This window comes from Centropristis striata, chromosome 10 (assembly GCF_030273125.1).
Source record: "Centropristis striata isolate RG_2023a ecotype Rhode Island chromosome 10, C.striata_1.0, whole genome shotgun sequence".
Taxonomy (NCBI): domain Eukaryota; kingdom Metazoa; phylum Chordata; class Actinopteri; order Perciformes; family Serranidae; genus Centropristis; species Centropristis striata.
Window position 1 is genome coordinate 33,978,195 of NC_081526.1, and position 18,968 is coordinate 33,997,162.

Genomic DNA, 18,968 nt, shown 5'->3' on the forward strand with positions numbered 1-18,968 from the left:
CTTTTGAAAGATTGCGGGCTTAACAAACTTCTGGGTTTGCTTCCCTGCTCAGACTGGAAGGTTGCTGCCTGCTTTATGTCAAACCGGTGTGAAAATATTGACACTGCTCCACTCTTCTTAATATGCTACCTTACACATTATGTTCTTCTCCATGCATGTTAAGTGTTGATGCCAAACTTATTATAAGATAAATGTGACAGCACTAAGCCACGAATGCTGAATATATATGAATATTCAATATCTTTGACTCAGCCCAGCATGCTCTTTAAAAACCAGAATGAATAAAAACATCAAATCAAAGACTACTTAATTAGAAACAGCAAAATATTTATTCACCAGTCAAAACATAAACTTCAAAATATGAGGTCTGAAATCCACATATTGATGCATGCATGCCAAGACTTCTGTTACCTGACAAAGTTTGTTTCAAGGCAACCTTCAAGTGCTGATGGACAAACTGTACATTCTAGCTTGTGTATTTCTATTGTGTGTAAAGGTTCTGTTAGGTTCGTCATAAAAACATACTGACAGTGACATATTTCTCTTTTGGAATCAGACCCAAATCTATACATCAGGTGAGAGCAAAATAAAATAATAATACATTGTTACTGAGAAATAACCAATTTTGATCAAATTAATTAGCACAGGAGTTTTATATGATTTATTGAACATAAATAGGCAGGTATCGGAGAGGAGCTTGCAGCTTTCATGCAAGATGATGGGTGTGTTTTTGGTACGTCTCTATCAGAGAGTGGGACTGGAGGAAGAGTCCGTCCAAACTTGTGTTCTCCCTCTGTACCAAGCGAGTGAAACAGGATGGCAGTGGTTGTGGTGGGTTATCAGTTCTCGAGGAAAGCCACGTAGTCAGTGAGTCTGGCCAACTGCTGCTCATTTGGAACCAATGAGACGGGGGGAGGATCTGCAGAGAGAGAGAGGAGAGGAAAGGAGAGGAGGAGATGTTGAGTCAGAAGGGGATTCCTTGTTGTGCCAAGTACCATTGATCTTACATCTCAGCTTTAACTTGGTGGCTACAGCCCACGTGTTCTAACTCAGACGGACTCAGCGGGTCACAGGCTTCAAGTTAACCGCACATGTGGCCCCAGCACCTCCCCGGACCTGTTTGACAACACTACCTACAGAGTCTCCCCATGTGTCTCTGAGACACTCCGCCTGGAAATCATTCCAATTTTTTACATTTATAACCAAACCAATTTCCTGTGTGAGATCTCCTCTACAACCAAAATTACCAAGCACTATTGAGCCCCGGTGGCGCTGTGGAAAAACAAAAAAAAAAGCCAGGCCTGTGAGGATTAATGGTGAGTGGGTTAGCGTGTTGTACTGGACATGTGCGCAGCAGATGCTGCAGCAGTTATGTCCAATGATTACAGAGAGCAGGACATACCACAACCTCCTCCATGACTGTTTGCATAAATCAGTAAGTTTCTCTTAAAAGATGGATAAATCCACGACTCTCTGTGTTGAAGACATTTGTCACGATGTGATAAAAGTCTTGACAAAACAATGGAGCAGGAGAAGAAAACAATGGAAATTGGAGGGAGACTTGTCTAATCAAACATTTCAGGAGATTCTAGGGAAAAGACAATCTCTCATTGAGCTTAAAAATGCTCATTTTTATGTCTGGAAAGAGGAGTAGGTGGGTGCAGGATTAATCATGAACAGTTTGAGTAATAGAACAGTGGGCTGTTAACAGTTGGGTTCAGATGAAAAGAGCAACACTGCCACCTACCTGGCTTTTTGGGCATCACCATCCTGGTAGCAGGGTCTGCCTGCCAGCCCTGAGTCACCACACCTATAGACAAAGACAGAGCCCTATCAGTGTATGCATAAACAGCTATGGAATAGAAATCAGTTATACTACAGCAGTTTTTTATCACTAAAGTTTTAATACATTCTGTATACACAGTATCAGGGATGATTTAATATTTCCTGTGAGTTACCCTTTACTGCCTCTTCCACAGAGTATCCCACAAAGGCAGCGAAGTCTTCTGCTGCGATGGAAGTGTAGGCCTGGGCCACTAGACTGTACGCCCTTTGCCGTGTGCTCTCTGTAAAGGACACGTGAACACAGAGACATTAACATCAGATAGGTGCATATGGAGTGCATACTGTGCTCTGGTTCTATTTAAAGTGCATACAGTACACAGGCAGCAGCAGCAGCAGCAGCGACTTTCTGTGAACTTCATGCATGCACCAGGAATTTAAGAGTCATGTTTCTTATAAACAAAGTTGCTAATGAGGAAAAGCACTGGACAGAGCACTTTTCTGTACTGTGAACAATTCATCAAGAGTGACAGGCAGTGGTTTTATAAAGCCAGGGGCTGTTGTTTTTTTTTCAAAAAGAAAAAAGTAGCTATAAGAAATGATGCTCTTGTTTTGTCTTGTGTTACAAATCCAGTGCCCCCTTACAGCGGTGCACTTTTGGCTGGTTTTGCTTAATTACTGACTATATGTTAAGGCCTTTTACAGGAGATAGTTTCTTAATTATTTTATTTATTTTTTTAAAATGTATATATATTTATTTGTTTATTTTGTGTTTTTAGCTATTTTGGTACATCTTTCATTTGTTTTTAAGTTTAATTTTATTTTAAGTTAAAAAAAAAAATATGCTAGACTTTAAAAAAAAAAAAGAATTTCTAAAGTAAATGAGTGACTTTGTCAAATAATTGTGATCTATATTTTCAACAAAATAATCTGAATTATGATTCATGCCAGAATCTAATTATTGACAATGAAAATGTACATAAAAGCACAAAAAAGCTTTATTACAGTAAGTATTAAGTAAATATTAATGTGCCACCTTGAACTTGTGAACATAATGTGTCACTTTTGTTTTACATGCTTTACAATTCTGTGTCCAGCTCAAGATGCAAGGATACTTCACACATTTCCTTTTTTAGATTTCTTTTGTTCGGGTTCATCTGGTTCTTTGTCAGTTAGATTCATTTACACATTTGTTTTGTTGACAGGTTAGTCGTTAGTCGAACAACAACTTAATTTACTTTGTTTTAGAACAGATGCCTGTATATATGTGAGTAAATGCACTAATGCACATCTGATTGTGACTGTAACTGCAACACTTAAATATCACTGCAACAAACATTAAAAATGCATTTATTTTGGAGTAGACATATTGCTGTTTGCTATCCCAAAGGCCAAGGATTGAAAAAAGATTTCTCTAAATGGTTTATGTCGAGCCCTTGTAATAATATGATATGATGATTGTGTTATTTGGTAAAAAGTTAAGTGACTGCTCAAGGTTTGCATTTTGTAATTCATGTTTTTCCTTTTTTTTGCAAATTTCCCTTAAGATTTGCTAATGCAACTCTGCGTGTTTCACTTTATGAAGTAATCTCCTGCTCACTCCAGACAAGCACAAGGTCACAAACAACTTAACAACAGACAGGAGTTGGTTTGAGGGAAAGCGTTGTCTTAAATTGCTTCTAGCATCTGGGTTTGTTTGAAACTAAATGGTGCATTTGTTGTGAAGTAACCTTTGTTTTGGTAATCAAGCTCTAACACATGAAAAATTAGGATTTCCCGTAATTAAGAATACTTGAAAATAGATCATGTTAAATGAAGCTTGCAAATGATGAATCATTGAGGTTTATATGTGATGCAGTGCTTACACTACAAACCACAGAAGTCTTTATCAACAGGCACTGGCTCAGGCTTCCAAAACGTCAGAGCTGCCACATTTATCTAGCTGGACTTGACACGGTGCTGTAGTTTGTGGAGATAACTCCTCAGAGTGACGGGGCCTCACAATAGCACAGGACAACATACACCTATCCCCCTCGCTCTACGTGCTGCTGCTCCTGCAGCTATCACGTAAATGCCTCAGGGTTGTGGCCTTTGGTGTTTTATTGCCTAGCAACGGTTTATGTGTACCAACAGTCAGCCCTCGGTCTGTTGCAGCAGCTAGCAGCAGTAACAATAACAAGTGGGATGAGAAAAGACAGCTGTGAGGGAAAGGCCGGAGATTTGTCAAGAGCACTTTCCCATTCTGCTGTCCAAAGGGCTTCCTGTTCTCGCTGTTATTGTACTTGTCCAAAAAGAGATGGAAGGACTGAAAATATTAAATTGAAAGTTCTTTGGCGATGCAGTATTTATGCCCCAAGTGTGCATAAATGTGTTTGAAAGCACTTCATTTTTAGTGTGGTGTGGTTTTAATCAAAGTCCTGGCTCTAAAGTTATATCTGGAGTCCTTATTTAGACACTTTGATGATTTAAGCTTCCTATTTTAATGATGTGGTTCAAGAGAAAAGTGGATGAAATACTGTTGTTTTGTCATTGTGCTATCTCATCATTGATGAACGACTACACAGGAAACTGAGTTGTTTTCCCCCGCTCTAATCTTTGTAAAAGTCCCATCTGTTGAACCACATATTAAACTTAATAAAACTGCTTCTTGTGTTGGAACAACTCTCTTGCACCTGGCTGTCTACATATTAGAAAAGAAATGTGAACTCTGAGCAAACGCTCCCAACACAGCCAAGCAGGTCATCTCCAGGGGCTTTCTGTAACCCAGTCCCCAGGCAGACGTGTATTTTTACCATGGACTCTTGACCGTTAGGAGATGACTCGTGTGGCAACTGGACCTGCCTTTCTTAGTTTGACACTCCAGAGTTGGGTTGGAGCTGCTGAGCAAGACGTCCATGAGTGGGAGGCTGGGAGATTTTATGGAGGAGAAACAGGACCTGACCTGTCTTTCCCTGAGTCTATTCCAGGGCCGCTATCATTTCTCACCCTCTCACCTCTTATAAATAGCCCCCACTTTTCACCAGCAAAGGCAAAGCAGACAGGACATGGCAAGGGCTTTTATTTTTAAGTACAGCCTATTGCCAAGTGAAAAGTAGCAACCGACTGGGAAATATTTTGATGGAAGCACTCTGTCCAAAAAATACTTATGTTTTCTTCCTTCAGTGGTTTCCTGAAGGTCATGGTTTAGTTGACCAATAAAGCAAATGGGTGCTTAACTTCATGCAGCTTTATTCCACATTCCATTGAAGACAGATTTGGTGATTATCACCAATTCAACACAAACTTAGACAAAGTGAAAAAAACAACACAAGTAACTACTTCCACAACATGAGAAAAATGGTGTGTAATCAATCTTTAGACGTCCTATATTTACATTGATCTACTCCCAATTTCTCCATTTCACTGATTAGAAGTACAAAAGTATAAAAAGAAGTTAAGAAAAGGTATGAATAGGACATTGAAATTCAATATTGCACTGTAAGGGCAAGCAATTCTAGCCCACATCCACCGTAACCTTGTATGTCTTTCAACATCAAATGCAGTCCCTGCCATAAACACTTGTGTCCAAAAAAACCTTCAAAAGCACATAAAACAATATTTCCTACAAGTCCATAATTTCTTCAATTTTCATTATTCCTCTTCCTCTTCCTCCTCCTCCTCTGCATCCTCAAAGTCATCATCGTCGACTACTCCAAAGTCCATTTTTGACAGGACTGTTTCAACATGCTCTGTTGACAACGTGAAGTGGTCCATCTTCTCAAAGCCTGGCTCTGGCCTATCTTCGCCCAGTGAGCTCTTAGCTGCATCTTTGGTCTGTGTGATGAGGCCCTTGGAAGCCAACAGAAACTCAGCAGCACCACCCTGCTCCAACGCCCTCACAGCCGTATCTGTGAGCTCTGTACTGGACTGCAGTCGTTCACCGTAACGTTGAGCCAGTGCCCGCAGAGCTGCCACCTTTTCATCTTGCTCTTTTCCGATTTGCTCAAGTAGGATAGTCTTGCGCTCTTCCAGGACAGCATAAAGCAGGTCAAAGCGTTCGGCCAGGCCTTGCTTAGCACGCTGAGAATTATCCTGTACAGCACGACAGGCATCTTCCATCTGGTTGAGCAGGGCCTGAAGGCGGCCATTGCTGGCCACAAGGGTATCGATAGCATTACTCAGTTCACCCTTCTGGGCCTGGTAAACACTTGCTAAAGGTGCGACTTCACAGTCCTTATGCTGGCCAAACACTTTGCACATGGAGCAGGTGGGTACCTGGCAGGTCGTACAATAGATGTTGATTTTCTCGTCCTCATGCTCTTGGCACATCGGCTCCTTGGAGTCTTTAGGCTTCACGGTGGTTTCTGTGCTCCCACTGTTGCTGCCTTCTTGCTGCTGCTTATAGAGGTCGATAATATTTTCAACCAACAGGTTACGCTGGAGCCCGTGCACACCATGGCGGTCAAGCACAACTTCAAAACGGCAGGTAGGACAGCGAAAGACGCCACCAGAGAAGCGGTATGGGTTGCGAGAGTCGTAGAGGTCACTGGCACAACTACGGCACAAGTTGTGCTGGCAGGGCAGGATGACCACAGGTTTGGTGAACATGTCCAGGCAGATGGGGCAGCTCAGCTGCTTCTCCAGGCTATCCATGGGGCTCGGAGGCCTAACCATAGATCCTGTCCTCTGGACGTCCATAATAGAAAATTCTCACTTAGACCAGTATGGATCCTAATTTTCCCAAGAGAAAACTAAAAGCTTTACTCTCTCTCCGTTGGTAAAAGGGAGACTCACTGAACTTATCCTGAGTTTGTGCTGTTACTTTCAAAGGCTGATATCTATTCTGGCTGAGAGCTGGCAGCTCTGTCCTTTATACCAGCCCCCCACAGCTGGTGACATCTGATCCCTTCCACACATTCCTGCCTGCTTGCTGCCTTGGGATCTTTTCACAGAAATGGCCCCCTCCTACTCAGGGCTGCATGTGTCACTTGTCCCAGTGGGCGCTGTGTCCCCTCCAAATGTGACATTAGTGGACTGAGCAGAGACAACCAGCGTCCACATGACCTGCTCCGAGGAGCCTGAGCTGAGAGAGGGAGCTCCATCTAATCTGTAAACAAGTCAATGTCAACATCCTGTGACTCCTGTGTTGTTTTGACCATTGTATCTCCTTGTTGTGCACTTATATAAATTGTTTTTTTTGCTACAGGATTAATACTTTTCATATACTTTTGATATTAATGTCTACATTTAGATTGACCAATGAATATTGATAGTTTTGGTGGCTTATTATGTCTTTATGTAATCATAAAACAATTTTCTAGTTCATGGATTTCAAATATGAATATTTACTTTTTGTTCTTGGTTATGAATATGTTTGGGGATTTTCCACTGTCTGTTAGACAAAGTGAGAAGTTCTAACATTGAGCTCTAGTAATTTGTGGTGCCCATTTTGGTGTCATTTCTAGTTTTAAATGCTAAGATTTAAGCCCAAAATTAAATAGTCTGGACTTAAATGTTGATGTGATTGTGGTCATTTAGATATATTGCAATATGATATTTATGCCAGAACATAGTAAATAGAAAGAGTATAAAGTAAAAACTACCATTATACTTACTGATAAGAACTTTATTACAGAGACATGGATAATTTCTTTGATGGGAAGAGTTGCTGCTTCTTGAAATCAGCTTAAATCAAGAACTTTCCAGAATAAAATGTGTTTGGATTAAAACACTCATCATCTCCCATATTCACATCTACCAAGCACTTAAAATCAATGTTGCCCTTGGGTCTTATGACATAATGTACGTCAGCATCCATGGCAGATAAACAAGCAGTACCGTAAACATGAGGGAGAAGCTATTCTTAAACTCTTGCACAAGAGAACCACCACATGCCCTAACAATTGTGAACACGAAGGCCATAACTTTCAAATAGGGATGTTTCCATTTAATGTAATGGCACCACCTGAACTAGCCTTAGTGACATGCCACACTGCTGTACATGGAAAGGTGCTGTAAACAGTTAAATTCAGTCCCTTCATTTTCCAACATGTTATTTCCCCTTAGTTGCATCAGAGCTAAAATGGTTTTCAGCTGGTGCCCCCTGCTGATTGCAGAGGATATGTTAATATTTAATTCATTTTAATTTCTCTACAGGGACTATCTTTTAACAGTTTCCCCACAGCCAAATGTGAAAAGCACATAACTATCATTTACAAGTATTTTCATAATCTAAATGACATAAGAGATCATTTTTGTTGTTACCTCGAAGGGCCTCCATGACCGGAAGGATATTCTCTGACCACTGGTACGCTGCAATGGTTGTGTAGATCCCTGGGAAGTCTCGCTGCCAAATGCGTTGGCCAACAGCCCAAATGGATGTTAATTCAGGGTTTGCCTGGATAATACAAGTGGAAAGGCATTTAAAAAACTTCTAGTATGCCACATTTGACAATGCAGTAGTGTTCGTGCTACTGTAATGAGCAGTCACACCCAAATACTTAGGAAATTGCATCACAGTGGTTAATTTTAATAAAACACCAATGTAAGATGAGGCCTTTTCTACAATCTGAGAGCCTCAGCTACAATTGAGCATCTGACAGAGAGTTGTAATCTGATTTGCAATCATTTTATTCCATTTTCCATTTTTTTTAATACAATCAGACAACTCAATGTGGCAATTGCATGTGTTACTGATAACTATTTTTTATATTTATCTATGGTTGAGCAGTTTCTATAGTGACCAGATTTGGTTGTGGAGGGAAAATGGTTTATTAATTAATAATTATGTATTAGGCATTAAATATGGTGTTCAACTTTATTCATAGGTTATATGTCTGACAGCCACATGTTTACTTTTCAGAATTGGCCTTCATTATTACAATGAAATTAGAGTCTAAGTTAAAACAAAAGAAATGAGGAAGTTGTAATTACTATTGGATGCTGAAGTGAAAAGGTATTGACAACATGGAAATAAATATGGTAACTATCATATAAAGCACCACAATCACATGTGTCTTACAGAATGCTTACCGATTTTATTGCTTGGGGAATCCGTTTCCAGAGATACCTGCCGTTATTCCTGTTGGGACCACATCAACAAGTTGGACCGGTTAGACAAGCAGACCTCCCTATCACATTAGCAAGTTGCAAGTTTAATTATATCCAATGAGATTTGACATGGAATAGACCAGGGGCCTCATGTATCAACGCTGCGTACGCACAAAAACCTTGCGTACGCTGTTTTTCCCACACATGCCACATGTATGAAAAGTGAACTTGCAGTGAGAATGTGCGGACCACTAGATCGCAGATCTCTCTCTCCCCCGGGGAAAAACGTGTGTGGGAAATCCTTTCAGAATAAGTCAGGTGGTGCATATTTGATCCCATATGTGATGTTTAATTGGGACAACATGTTAAGAGTGACTTATAAACTGATGCGTAAAAAGATTATAGCACGCATCACGCACTGGCTGCTCTGTCGGTTCTACAGTAATTCAAACAACGGTGGCGTTTAGAAGGTGCATGTGTTTACGGACACTTCTGCCATGGTGCAGGTCTCTGATCCGGCTGGTTAACAGCCACAGTGACACCTTGTTGCTGATCCCAGACCTGAGGCACCAAAAAGCTAATTTTCCTGCCTCCACCTCGGAGATCACCACGTCCATTCGCGAGCAGTGGCAGCACATTGATTTGCCATTGTTTTTTGATAATCAGCGGGCGTGACGGTGATTTATAGTAATTTACATATCATCTGCGTATTCATTTTTGGGAGGAGCCGGGGAGTGGTTGGTGGCTCTTGCATGTGTGCTTTGTTCCAGCTGATTGGGATGTACCAAGGGAAGGTGTACAGAACCTGGCATAAGCACAGTTTGATACACGTGGAGGTGGGTTTGCATACGTATTTTTCTAGTTTTGGGAGTACGCCATCTTTCAGTATGAAAGCTACGCACTCTTTTTGATACATGAGGCCCCTGATGTGGTTAACAAACTGATTGTTGACTGTTCAAATTGATATACTGTTTGATAATAGCTGCTAAGAGGGGAAAACAAGAGTTTGTTAACTGCATGAATATATTTATTTGTTACAATTTATAAAGTGTTTGTGTGTGTACATGTTTTTTAATAACGTGCATTAAAGTTGTAAACCTATCTGTACAAAATCGCTGTCTATTCAAGATAATACAAAGTGATGTGAAAATGGCAGTACAGATTTTCATGAAAGTTTATTTGTGCACAAATTTGCTCTGCTACATTGCGACCAAATTCAACAGGCCTTGTCATTTTCTGGTCTCCACAAAAAAAAAGTTGGGTTGGGTAAACTGTGATTTAGACAGAATAAAGTTAAAGAGCAATCAAGAGCAATAGAAGACAGGGTTTGCAGCGATATAACAGAACAGACTGCAGGTACCTTCTGTAGTTTATCACACACATACTCTTTCCCAAACATATGTTTTATTTGTAAAGCCCTAAATGCACTATATATGTAACACAAAGTCATAAAACTTAAGCTGAAGCGGAAAAAAAGGGGCATCTTAAGTGTTTGTAAAGTTAGTCTCAAATAACAGATGCTTTGTACACCTTTTCTAAGGTAAGGACTGCAGAAGCACAAGCAAAAATCTGAAAACGAATGCTTTGATCCCTCCAACCCTTGACAAAAACCCTGTCGAGGAAAAGAGACAGACAGACAGACACATAGTTGACTTACATGTCATTATGAAGTAAATAGAGCGCCAGCAACTGAGCATACACTTGAGGTGTTGCAATGCCCCCTGGAGCCTGTTCAAAACAATTGCAGGTGTCATAATGAAGCTTGAGGTTAAATATTAGCACAAAACTAAGCTATTATCTGCCTAATCAATATCATCAATAATAGATATTAGCTCTGTCAAGTTAGCCACAGACTGTAACTCCAGGAGCCAACACTATCCATTCAGTCATGTTGTTTTCTCTATAACGTCATTTCCTGCTTAGTAATTTAACTACAATGTTACTATATTCATTAAAGTCAGCCACAAGGTTACATGACGTCATTCAGTGGAGCAAGCAATAGCTTTAATGTTGTGCTAATCTAAATAAAGCAATATTATTATCTGTTTACTAGCAGTCTAGCTCTAAAGCTAACTAGCTACTTTCTGCTAATAGCACAAGTTAAAGCAGAGCAACGCTAAATCTACCGTTTACGTTAAAATAAATATTGTTGACATTATAAGCATGGCGCTGGTTCGTAAGGTAATTTAACAGTGCAGTGTCTGAATGTAAAATTAGCGGTATAGTAGTAAAACAGGCTAGCTCCTTAGCTATTACGTGAGCCCAAAGTGGTGAGAAGCTAACTGCCAGGAGCCTGCAGGAAGCCGTTTGTTGTCGGCATAAGAAATAATGAATTCCGCAATTCTGTGCTTACCTCCAGCTCTTGAGCTTCACATTGCTCTAATAATTTATCAAAATTTTCTTCCATAATCACAGCACTAGGCATGTTGATGCCTTGCTGTTGCATTGGAGCTTCTTCTGTGGAACTGCAGTAGATTAGCAGCGCGTCATGGCTGCTGCTGCCCCCTACTGGAGGAAACCAGAACCACTCCATCTGTGTTTACATCAGCCTGAACAACGTTTCACATTAACCCTATAAAGCCTGAACCATTAAATAATTGCCAGAAAATTCTTCTTTTTTTTTAAAACTGGAGTGTTTATTGAACCTGCTGACAGATAATTTTAAAAAAATCCAAAAACAATAGGGATATATGATTCTAATTTGTATCATATTTGATACATCAGTTCTTTTTGTGCAATTTGTTGCTCACAGTTTGTTTTTCTTGAACTAACAAAAACATATAAAACCCAACATTTTTAACCTTTTAAGGCTTTACTTTCTTTTAACATTTTCCTCAAACATGCAAAATATTTTTTTCCATATAACACAACATCATACATCTGCTGATATGAAGTTTTCACGCAGCAATGACTGATCCACCAGTGGAACCTGCGTATAAATTTTGCTATATCTTGTATTTTTGTGCAATTTGTTGCTCAGTTTTTTTTTCTTCAACACATGTATACATCAGGTTTTTCAGGAAAAAAATATCACACTGATGATGTATAGGTCTCAAAAACTTGTGTATCAAATATGATACACTTGGCTTTATAGGGTTAAAGCGGGCACCTTTTCATGGGGTCGGAATGTGAGTGGTGTGGTGAGAGGGGTTGTCTCAGCGCTGAAGAGGATCTGTCCGTATTGTTGCCTGTATTTATTATTTATTTTATTTTCTAATGTCATAGTTTATTTTTATACTTTTATATCTCTATTGGAGTGTGTGTCTGTGACCCAGTAAGTCTCAGTAAGTCAAGTGGACACAGACTCTGTGTCCACTTGACTTACTGAGATGATAATTTTGTTGTTTATTTAACTCTTTGCCTTGCAGAATTTTGTTTTTGTTTTTGTTCTTTGTAATTTTTGGGGGAATGCATAGCGGAGATTCTTGATTGAACTTGTAATTATAGTATCGTGCAATAAAGTTTAAAAAAAAAAGTTTCACATTAAAGCTAGTTACATCCTACTCTTGAAGCACATTGCCTCCTTTGTTAACAGAAATATTTTCACTGATTTTACTTTGCATTATAAATATATCATATTTGGCTGTTTTGATCACAAAAAGAAGGATGATGATGCATATTTTCTTATACATTTATTTTTTCTTTTTGCCAAATACCACATACACAAATGCAAATTTTCAAGTAAAATAACAAATTTCTTTTTGTTGAAGTCAGAGTTTGAACAGTATATCTCTACTCTCTCCTGTCTACCAAACAAAAAAGCCGTGAAGACTACCTGGATATAATATGACATATGCACTGTGTTTAATGTCTTTAACTAACATGTAATCTTGCGTCTATTAATTTTATTATTATTTATTTGTTTGTTTTTGCTTCATTCTTTGCCATTTAATTACTCTTCTATTTTTTTTATATATATTTTTTCTGTAACTCATTTCTTCGTCTTTGTAACTGTGCAATGTATGGCTGTTTGATATAAATAAAATAAATTAAAAAAAAATTAAAAAGCTAGTTACATCCTAATTTATAGTCTCTGATTATACAACAACTGTGGTGAAAGAAGTATTCAGATCCCTTACTTAAGTAAAAGTACTAATACCATACTGTGAAATTACTCCATTACAAGTAAAAGGCCTGCATTCAAAACTTACTGAAGTAAAAGTACAAAAGTATCACCATCAAAATGTACTTAAAGTATTAAAAGTAGAAGTACTCGTTATGCAGAATGGCCTTAGAATATTTTATATGTATTCCATATATATTATTAGATTATTATTATTGTATAAATTAGATTTAACTCTTAAAGTTAAATTGAGTGTCAATTTAACTTTATGAGTACACATAGTTTTTTACATTCATCCTAAAGAAAGAAATCTTGATCATCTAACTAAATGTATTTATATTAAACCCACTACAACACTGATAACCCTCTGGTTTAATGTGGACATTAAACAGTTTTACTAAAAAAGAAATGAAAGTCACAGCTGGATCGTACATTGAATCTCACCAATTAAACTGCACAGTGGTTATCTATCCATAACGAGACTGACTGACAGACAGCTAATATGGCTATTACAACAAGTCAAAATAGAGGGAAATTCAGATTTATATTGCTTTTAACCAGAGAGTTCCATTTGGCTGATTGTTTTATTTTAATAAATGACAGTCACATTTTTTGAATTATTCAGTCTTAGTAAAATGCACAATGCTGAGACAGACTGCTTTTCTCCTTAAATTCACTAATGATTGTCTGTCTGCTGATGCTGGGGATTTCTGTATCCTCGTCCTTTTTATCTCTTCATTTTCTTTGATGCTGTTGACTGCAAACTTGTTTTCCTCCACTTAGGAAAATGGCTCGGTATAACGTGCTCCAGCTATTTTGCCCCTTTTGTTTTTTCAACGTTGTTATCGAGAATACATCTGCATTCATCTTTCCTGCTGTTGTTCAGCTTTACATCCCACATTTCTGTATAATTCTTCTTAATGGTGGCACATGTGGAAGTTAGATTTTGCCACACTTCAAATGGCTCTCACAAATAATGATAATTCACTTCTATAATTCACTATAGTTTAATCTCCAAGGGCAACAATAAAATATGTTGCAATAAGTCTCCATGGGGAATTCAATTAGAAAATATACAATTGAACCAAATGAGATAAATAATAGATTTCTACAGCCATTGCAAAGGGAATGCAGAGTGAATTATTTTCAAGGTCACAGTTAACATTACCTTCTATATTTTGAAAATAAGTAACCATCATAATGCACAGAATGTCACTAGCAGAGTATTTCATTGAAGGGAAAACCAATTACTAATATTTTTAAATCACAACAATGATTGTTGGTTCCATTCACTGGAAATAGCTCACAGTTTTACAATCTGTTCATGTCTGTTGAGAAAAAAAAAACCCATGGCAGATGTAGAAGTACCTAATAACTCATATCAGAGTAACCCTGTTGGTTTTCATGAGGTAGGACATTGACCCTTAAATTCGAAGAAATACAGAGTTAAAGTGGTGCCTTAAGGGTGTTTCATACAGCTCATACAGTTCACATTTACATTTACATTTAGTCATTTAGCAGACGTTTTATTTAGACTTTTATCCTAAGTGACTTACAAATAAGGGAAAAATTAAGTTATAGTGCAATAAGAGCCATTAGTGCAGCATAAGTGCTAGTGACGATTCTTTAAGGAGTAGATAACTCATCCTGCTAGGAGAGAAGAGGCTCTCTGAAGAGTTGGGTCTTCTGGAGTTTTTTAAAGGTAGAAATGGTAGTGCGTTCCAAGTTCAAGCCCTTTTAAAGGACAGAGTAAATCTGACTAGTTTGTCAGACATGAGCATACTGCCTTCAACGTACAGTCTCAAGGTATGAGCAGAATAACTTGATATAAAATGTCCCTTTTATGTAAAAAAAACAAACAAAAAACAACTATAAAGCAGTAGAAAAAAGCTATGGGAATCAAACAACCCAAAGAACTGCAGTTATTTTTATCTGTCAAATCTTCTTTGCTTTTCAATTGCCAAAGAACCGGCCCTCTGCCAGGAAAACTGCTTCCAGAGTTGCACCAGCTATTTGCCGGTCTGGAACCACAAACCACTGACATCAGGGGCTGGGGGCGGGGCTATCTGACCAACAAGACCAACTAGAACATGTATCATTCGTTGTTTTTTGTTTCACTGCAATGTGATTGATACGTTAGTGGTCTAGCATTAGCGGGCTAGCGTTAGCGGGCTAGCGTAAGCTTATAACAGGGTCAAACACCAACATCTTACGCTAAGTGTTAATAAGGACGTACTCTCCATTCATAGCATTCAAGACAGGCAGAACAAATGTGTTGTACCAGTCGTCTTTGGATGCCAATGTAGGCTCGCAAAAGCCAGGAGCAACATTTGTAAAGAGACAATGCTGTCTGCCGTTGTTGTTATTATGTTTGCTGAGAGAGTGGAGACGTTTCCAGATGGATGCAGTGATGTAATGATGAGTAATGATTTGTCTCTCCAGCCTGTGGAGAAGCAAACAGGTTCTGAGATAGATCGCAAGTTGAACCAACTGTGAACCGGTACCAGCACCAGCAAAGAAGTAGGTTCTCGTTGGTTGAACAGGGGTAAAAGTGGTTGTATAACAAAGCATTAAAACATTATTCTGTAAAATTATTTCTATGGGATTCATTTCTCATGTAGCCTTTTGCAGGTTTTAGGTAACAACCCTAAAGTCCCTCCACAAACTTTGTTGCTCTTTATACCACATGCCCTGACCACCTCCCGTCATAATCACTACTGCCACTAGAGAGCACTGTCCAACAATACACATAAATATGGGATATAATAAGCTGCATGTAAAAAACAACTTATAGGGTTGTTCTTTTGGGGGAGGACAGTGTTAGATTCCCAGTAGTTATAGAATTGCAGATGTTACAATTCCATTTTTTTTGCACTTCACATCAGTTGGATGTGGATCAAAAATGTGTGCTTTAAAGTTAATCAAAACTAATACAAATAAAGAATTTTAGTTTCATTTCAGTTTTCTATTGTACATCCTTTACTGAAAAGCTTATTCAAGCTCAAGCAGCTCTTAAATCCATTATCTCATTGCTACAGACTCAAACATAAAACAAATTAAGTTATTTACGTTTTGGTCTTTTGTTAGTCTCATATTTATAATGAATAATAATAATAATAATAATAATAATAATACATTTTATTTGGAGGCGCCTTTCTTGGCACTCAAGGACACTGTACAAAAGGATAGAAAAGAAACAGCAATAAAATACAATAAAATACACAGAATGAATAACAATACAATACAATACAATAGATATATTGGACAGGGTAAAAGTCATCAAAGGGAATAAGCAGTTTTAAACAGATGTGTTTTAAGAAGTGATTTGAAATGAATACACACCAATGAACTTATGTCAGATCAAAATAGCCTATACTTTAAAAATATTGCTGAAAATGTCCAAATATTGTTTCAAGCAGAGTAGCAAAGTTGCATCACACTAAAAGGGGATGCTATATTAGGAGTCAGAGCTCCAACATGACCACTCCAGATGTGTGCCTTTAGGCATGGTGATCAGCCAGTTAGATAGTGAAACCAAGAGCTTAGTCTCCTGCTGGGAGAAGAAACCTGAATCCTAAAATTCTAAGCACACATCTCAAACAATTTCTGAGTCAATCCACATGAGAGAAATGACTTCCAGCTACTATCTGGCTTTGTCTACAATGAAAGGAAGACTGGAAGCTTTGGCATAACTTTGAAAAACATCTTCAAACATTGCAATACTGGGACGTTTAGGAGGATGTGTTTTAGATTGCATGGTAAATCCTTTTGTGTGACATTAGAATAATGCATGTGTTCAGATCTGATTAACAGGACTTTTTATGTGCATAAAACCCTGGCACTTCATGCACACACATGTTCTATCATAAATCCTCACTGCAGAAGGATGGATTCTATTACAGGAAATTAAACTGGAGTACTGAACATAATCCTGCAATGTCTGAAGTCCCCACTTGTGAGCAGCATTGCTCAGTTTTGTGGTTTTTGCAGGACGCTGCAGTTCTTAGATCGTCCTGTGTGTCAGAGAGTGGATTGATTCTACTTTTAGTTTACAGTGTAAGACACTTATGGATTATATATTTTTGATGTGCTAAGCAATTAACCATTCAGACCTTTCTGTCTGAGTCAGGTCAGCTTACTGTCTCCACCCTACTGTCCTGAGGCTTTTAATGTCATATTTTACTTTACACTGAAATGTTTTGCTCTTCTACTTGTTGGATTCCTTTTTAGCTCATTTTGAAGTTGTTTTCCCTTATTCGATGTGAAGGTCAAAGGACAGAGGGTGTCGTATCCTGTACAGACTGTAAAGCCCTTTGAAGCAAATTTGTGATTCTGGGCTATATAAATAAAAATGAATTGAATTGAAGATGAAATTATTCTTTTGAAAACTTGTTTATTTATGCCTCTTTTTTATGTTGGGGAGACGCTACAGGTGAATAGGGGAAAATTTATTAATTTTAACTTATAGATATCACCATCAAACTTTCTCAATTTATTAGTAACTAATAATAATAATAATAATAGTAATTTCAAGTTTCCTGAACTGTGGTGTTTAAAAAAGCAAATGAGGCATCATCTTTTTAAATATGTGCTAATTTGCATATATTTCCAGTACAAAAATTAGATTGTTGGATAAAACCAGGTTCAAAATTATTGTTTCATTTCAGTCTTTTGGCTCCCCCTCCCTCCTGCATCTCATCTCCTCTGGCGGTACATGTGTGGGGCAGGGGGCGTGGCAGCTGGTTGTGGCACAGCTGATTCCTATTACTCATCTTCCTGAAGTCTGGTCGTGACTCCACCACGGAGCCAGATTATTCCATGTTGCTGCAGGTTGTCCATGTCATTCCGTGTCTGGTAATGTTCTTAGTGTCATGCTCCAGTGTCTTCTTTTTGGTGTTTTTGTGGAATATTACTTATGCTACCTATACACACAGCTCACACCTGCTCACATCTAAAGACAAGTGTTTAGAGTTTTTAGTCCCAGCCTAGTCTCACACTGACATTCTACATTCTACATTTTTTACCTACCATGCAATTTTTGTGTGTGCAGTGGTTTGTGTTGGAAAAAAACAACAACAAAAAGAAGAGGAGAAGACGCCACAAAAGCAGCACTTACTAGACTCAAATTGAGTTTGCTTGAGTTGCTCTTTGGATAAAAATAAATGTAGCCAAAACTCCAAGGCCCTCTTTCATGCCTTTACTGTAAAGGCGCAGTCAGACTGGTTAGACCGAAACACATATTATGGCATCAAGCCTTTGTCTGGGAGTCCCTTATGAAGGATTTACACAAATATACCGTTCCAGTAAAGTAGTGATGTGCAAATAAAGCTTTGGAACCGTTCTCAATTCAATTCAATTCAATTGGCTTTATTGGCATGACGTAACACTGTACATATTGCCAAAGCAAGCGTCAGAAAAAAAAGATAACAGTTCTCTTTATTTTCTGGTTTAAAAGGAAATGAATGGTAATTATTGTGATTTCAACCCCTTGTTGAACAGAGAGTGCCATCTACTGGGCTCAGGAAATAAAGAAAAGGGAAGGGAAGCTTCATTTATACATCACTACAATTGTTTTATTTAAATGTATTTTTTGTGTTTTTTCTCACTAGCCTTAAAGAAGATATGATATTGAAGTGTTTACACCTACATAAAGCACTTTAAATTGCTGTGTTGTTGAAAAGTGCCAAATATAATATCTCCCAATATGTTCTTCTATATTGACAATAAAGCCATCTAATCCTAAATGCCCTTATATTACTGGCTGCTTTTTCAGCTGTCTAAAAGACGGATCCTTTATCTCACACTTCCATGTATGACAAACCCTGACAGCGTTATCCGAGATACTACCCTGATGCTCGTCTCACATCCTCAATAATTCAAGCATCTCGAGACAAGGCTCCCTGTTGTGATATAGGCTAATGGAGGAGATCAGAGGAATGCAAAGTAGCACTGTAACAATTTAAAAATCCTGAAACAGAATCCCTTAGACACATGAATGAATCAAACATTACCATAAGAAAAATATTAGAGCATCTTCCCTCTCTGAAGTGTTGGTTTTTAAAAAGGCTAACTCATCGTGACGAGCCTCCCAGAC

The 18,968-nt window shown here is 38.3% G+C and overlaps 2 protein-coding genes across 2 annotated transcripts; both read right to left on the reverse strand.

The window, feature by feature from the left end:
- Window positions 1-306: 306 nt before the first annotated feature.
- Window positions 307-11,320, reverse strand: cops8 (COP9 signalosome subunit 8). Its single transcript, XM_059343503.1, has 7 exons — window positions 11,165-11,320; window positions 10,469-10,539; window positions 8,794-8,842; window positions 8,026-8,158; window positions 1,959-2,066; window positions 1,748-1,810; window positions 307-919 (listed from the first exon to the last, which is right to left on the reverse strand). Exons 1-7 carry the CDS (start codon window positions 11,255-11,257, stop codon window positions 840-842), a joined length of 597 nt encoding a protein of 198 aa, XP_059199486.1. The 5' UTR covers window positions 11,258-11,320; the 3' UTR covers window positions 307-839.
- trim63b (tripartite motif containing 63b) lies at window positions 4,826-8,011 on the reverse strand. Its single transcript, XM_059343501.1, has one exon. It carries the CDS (start codon window positions 6,457-6,459, stop codon window positions 5,413-5,415), a length of 1,047 nt encoding a protein of 348 aa, XP_059199484.1. The 5' UTR covers window positions 6,460-8,011; the 3' UTR covers window positions 4,826-5,412.
- Window positions 11,321-18,968: the final 7,648 nt, after the last annotated feature.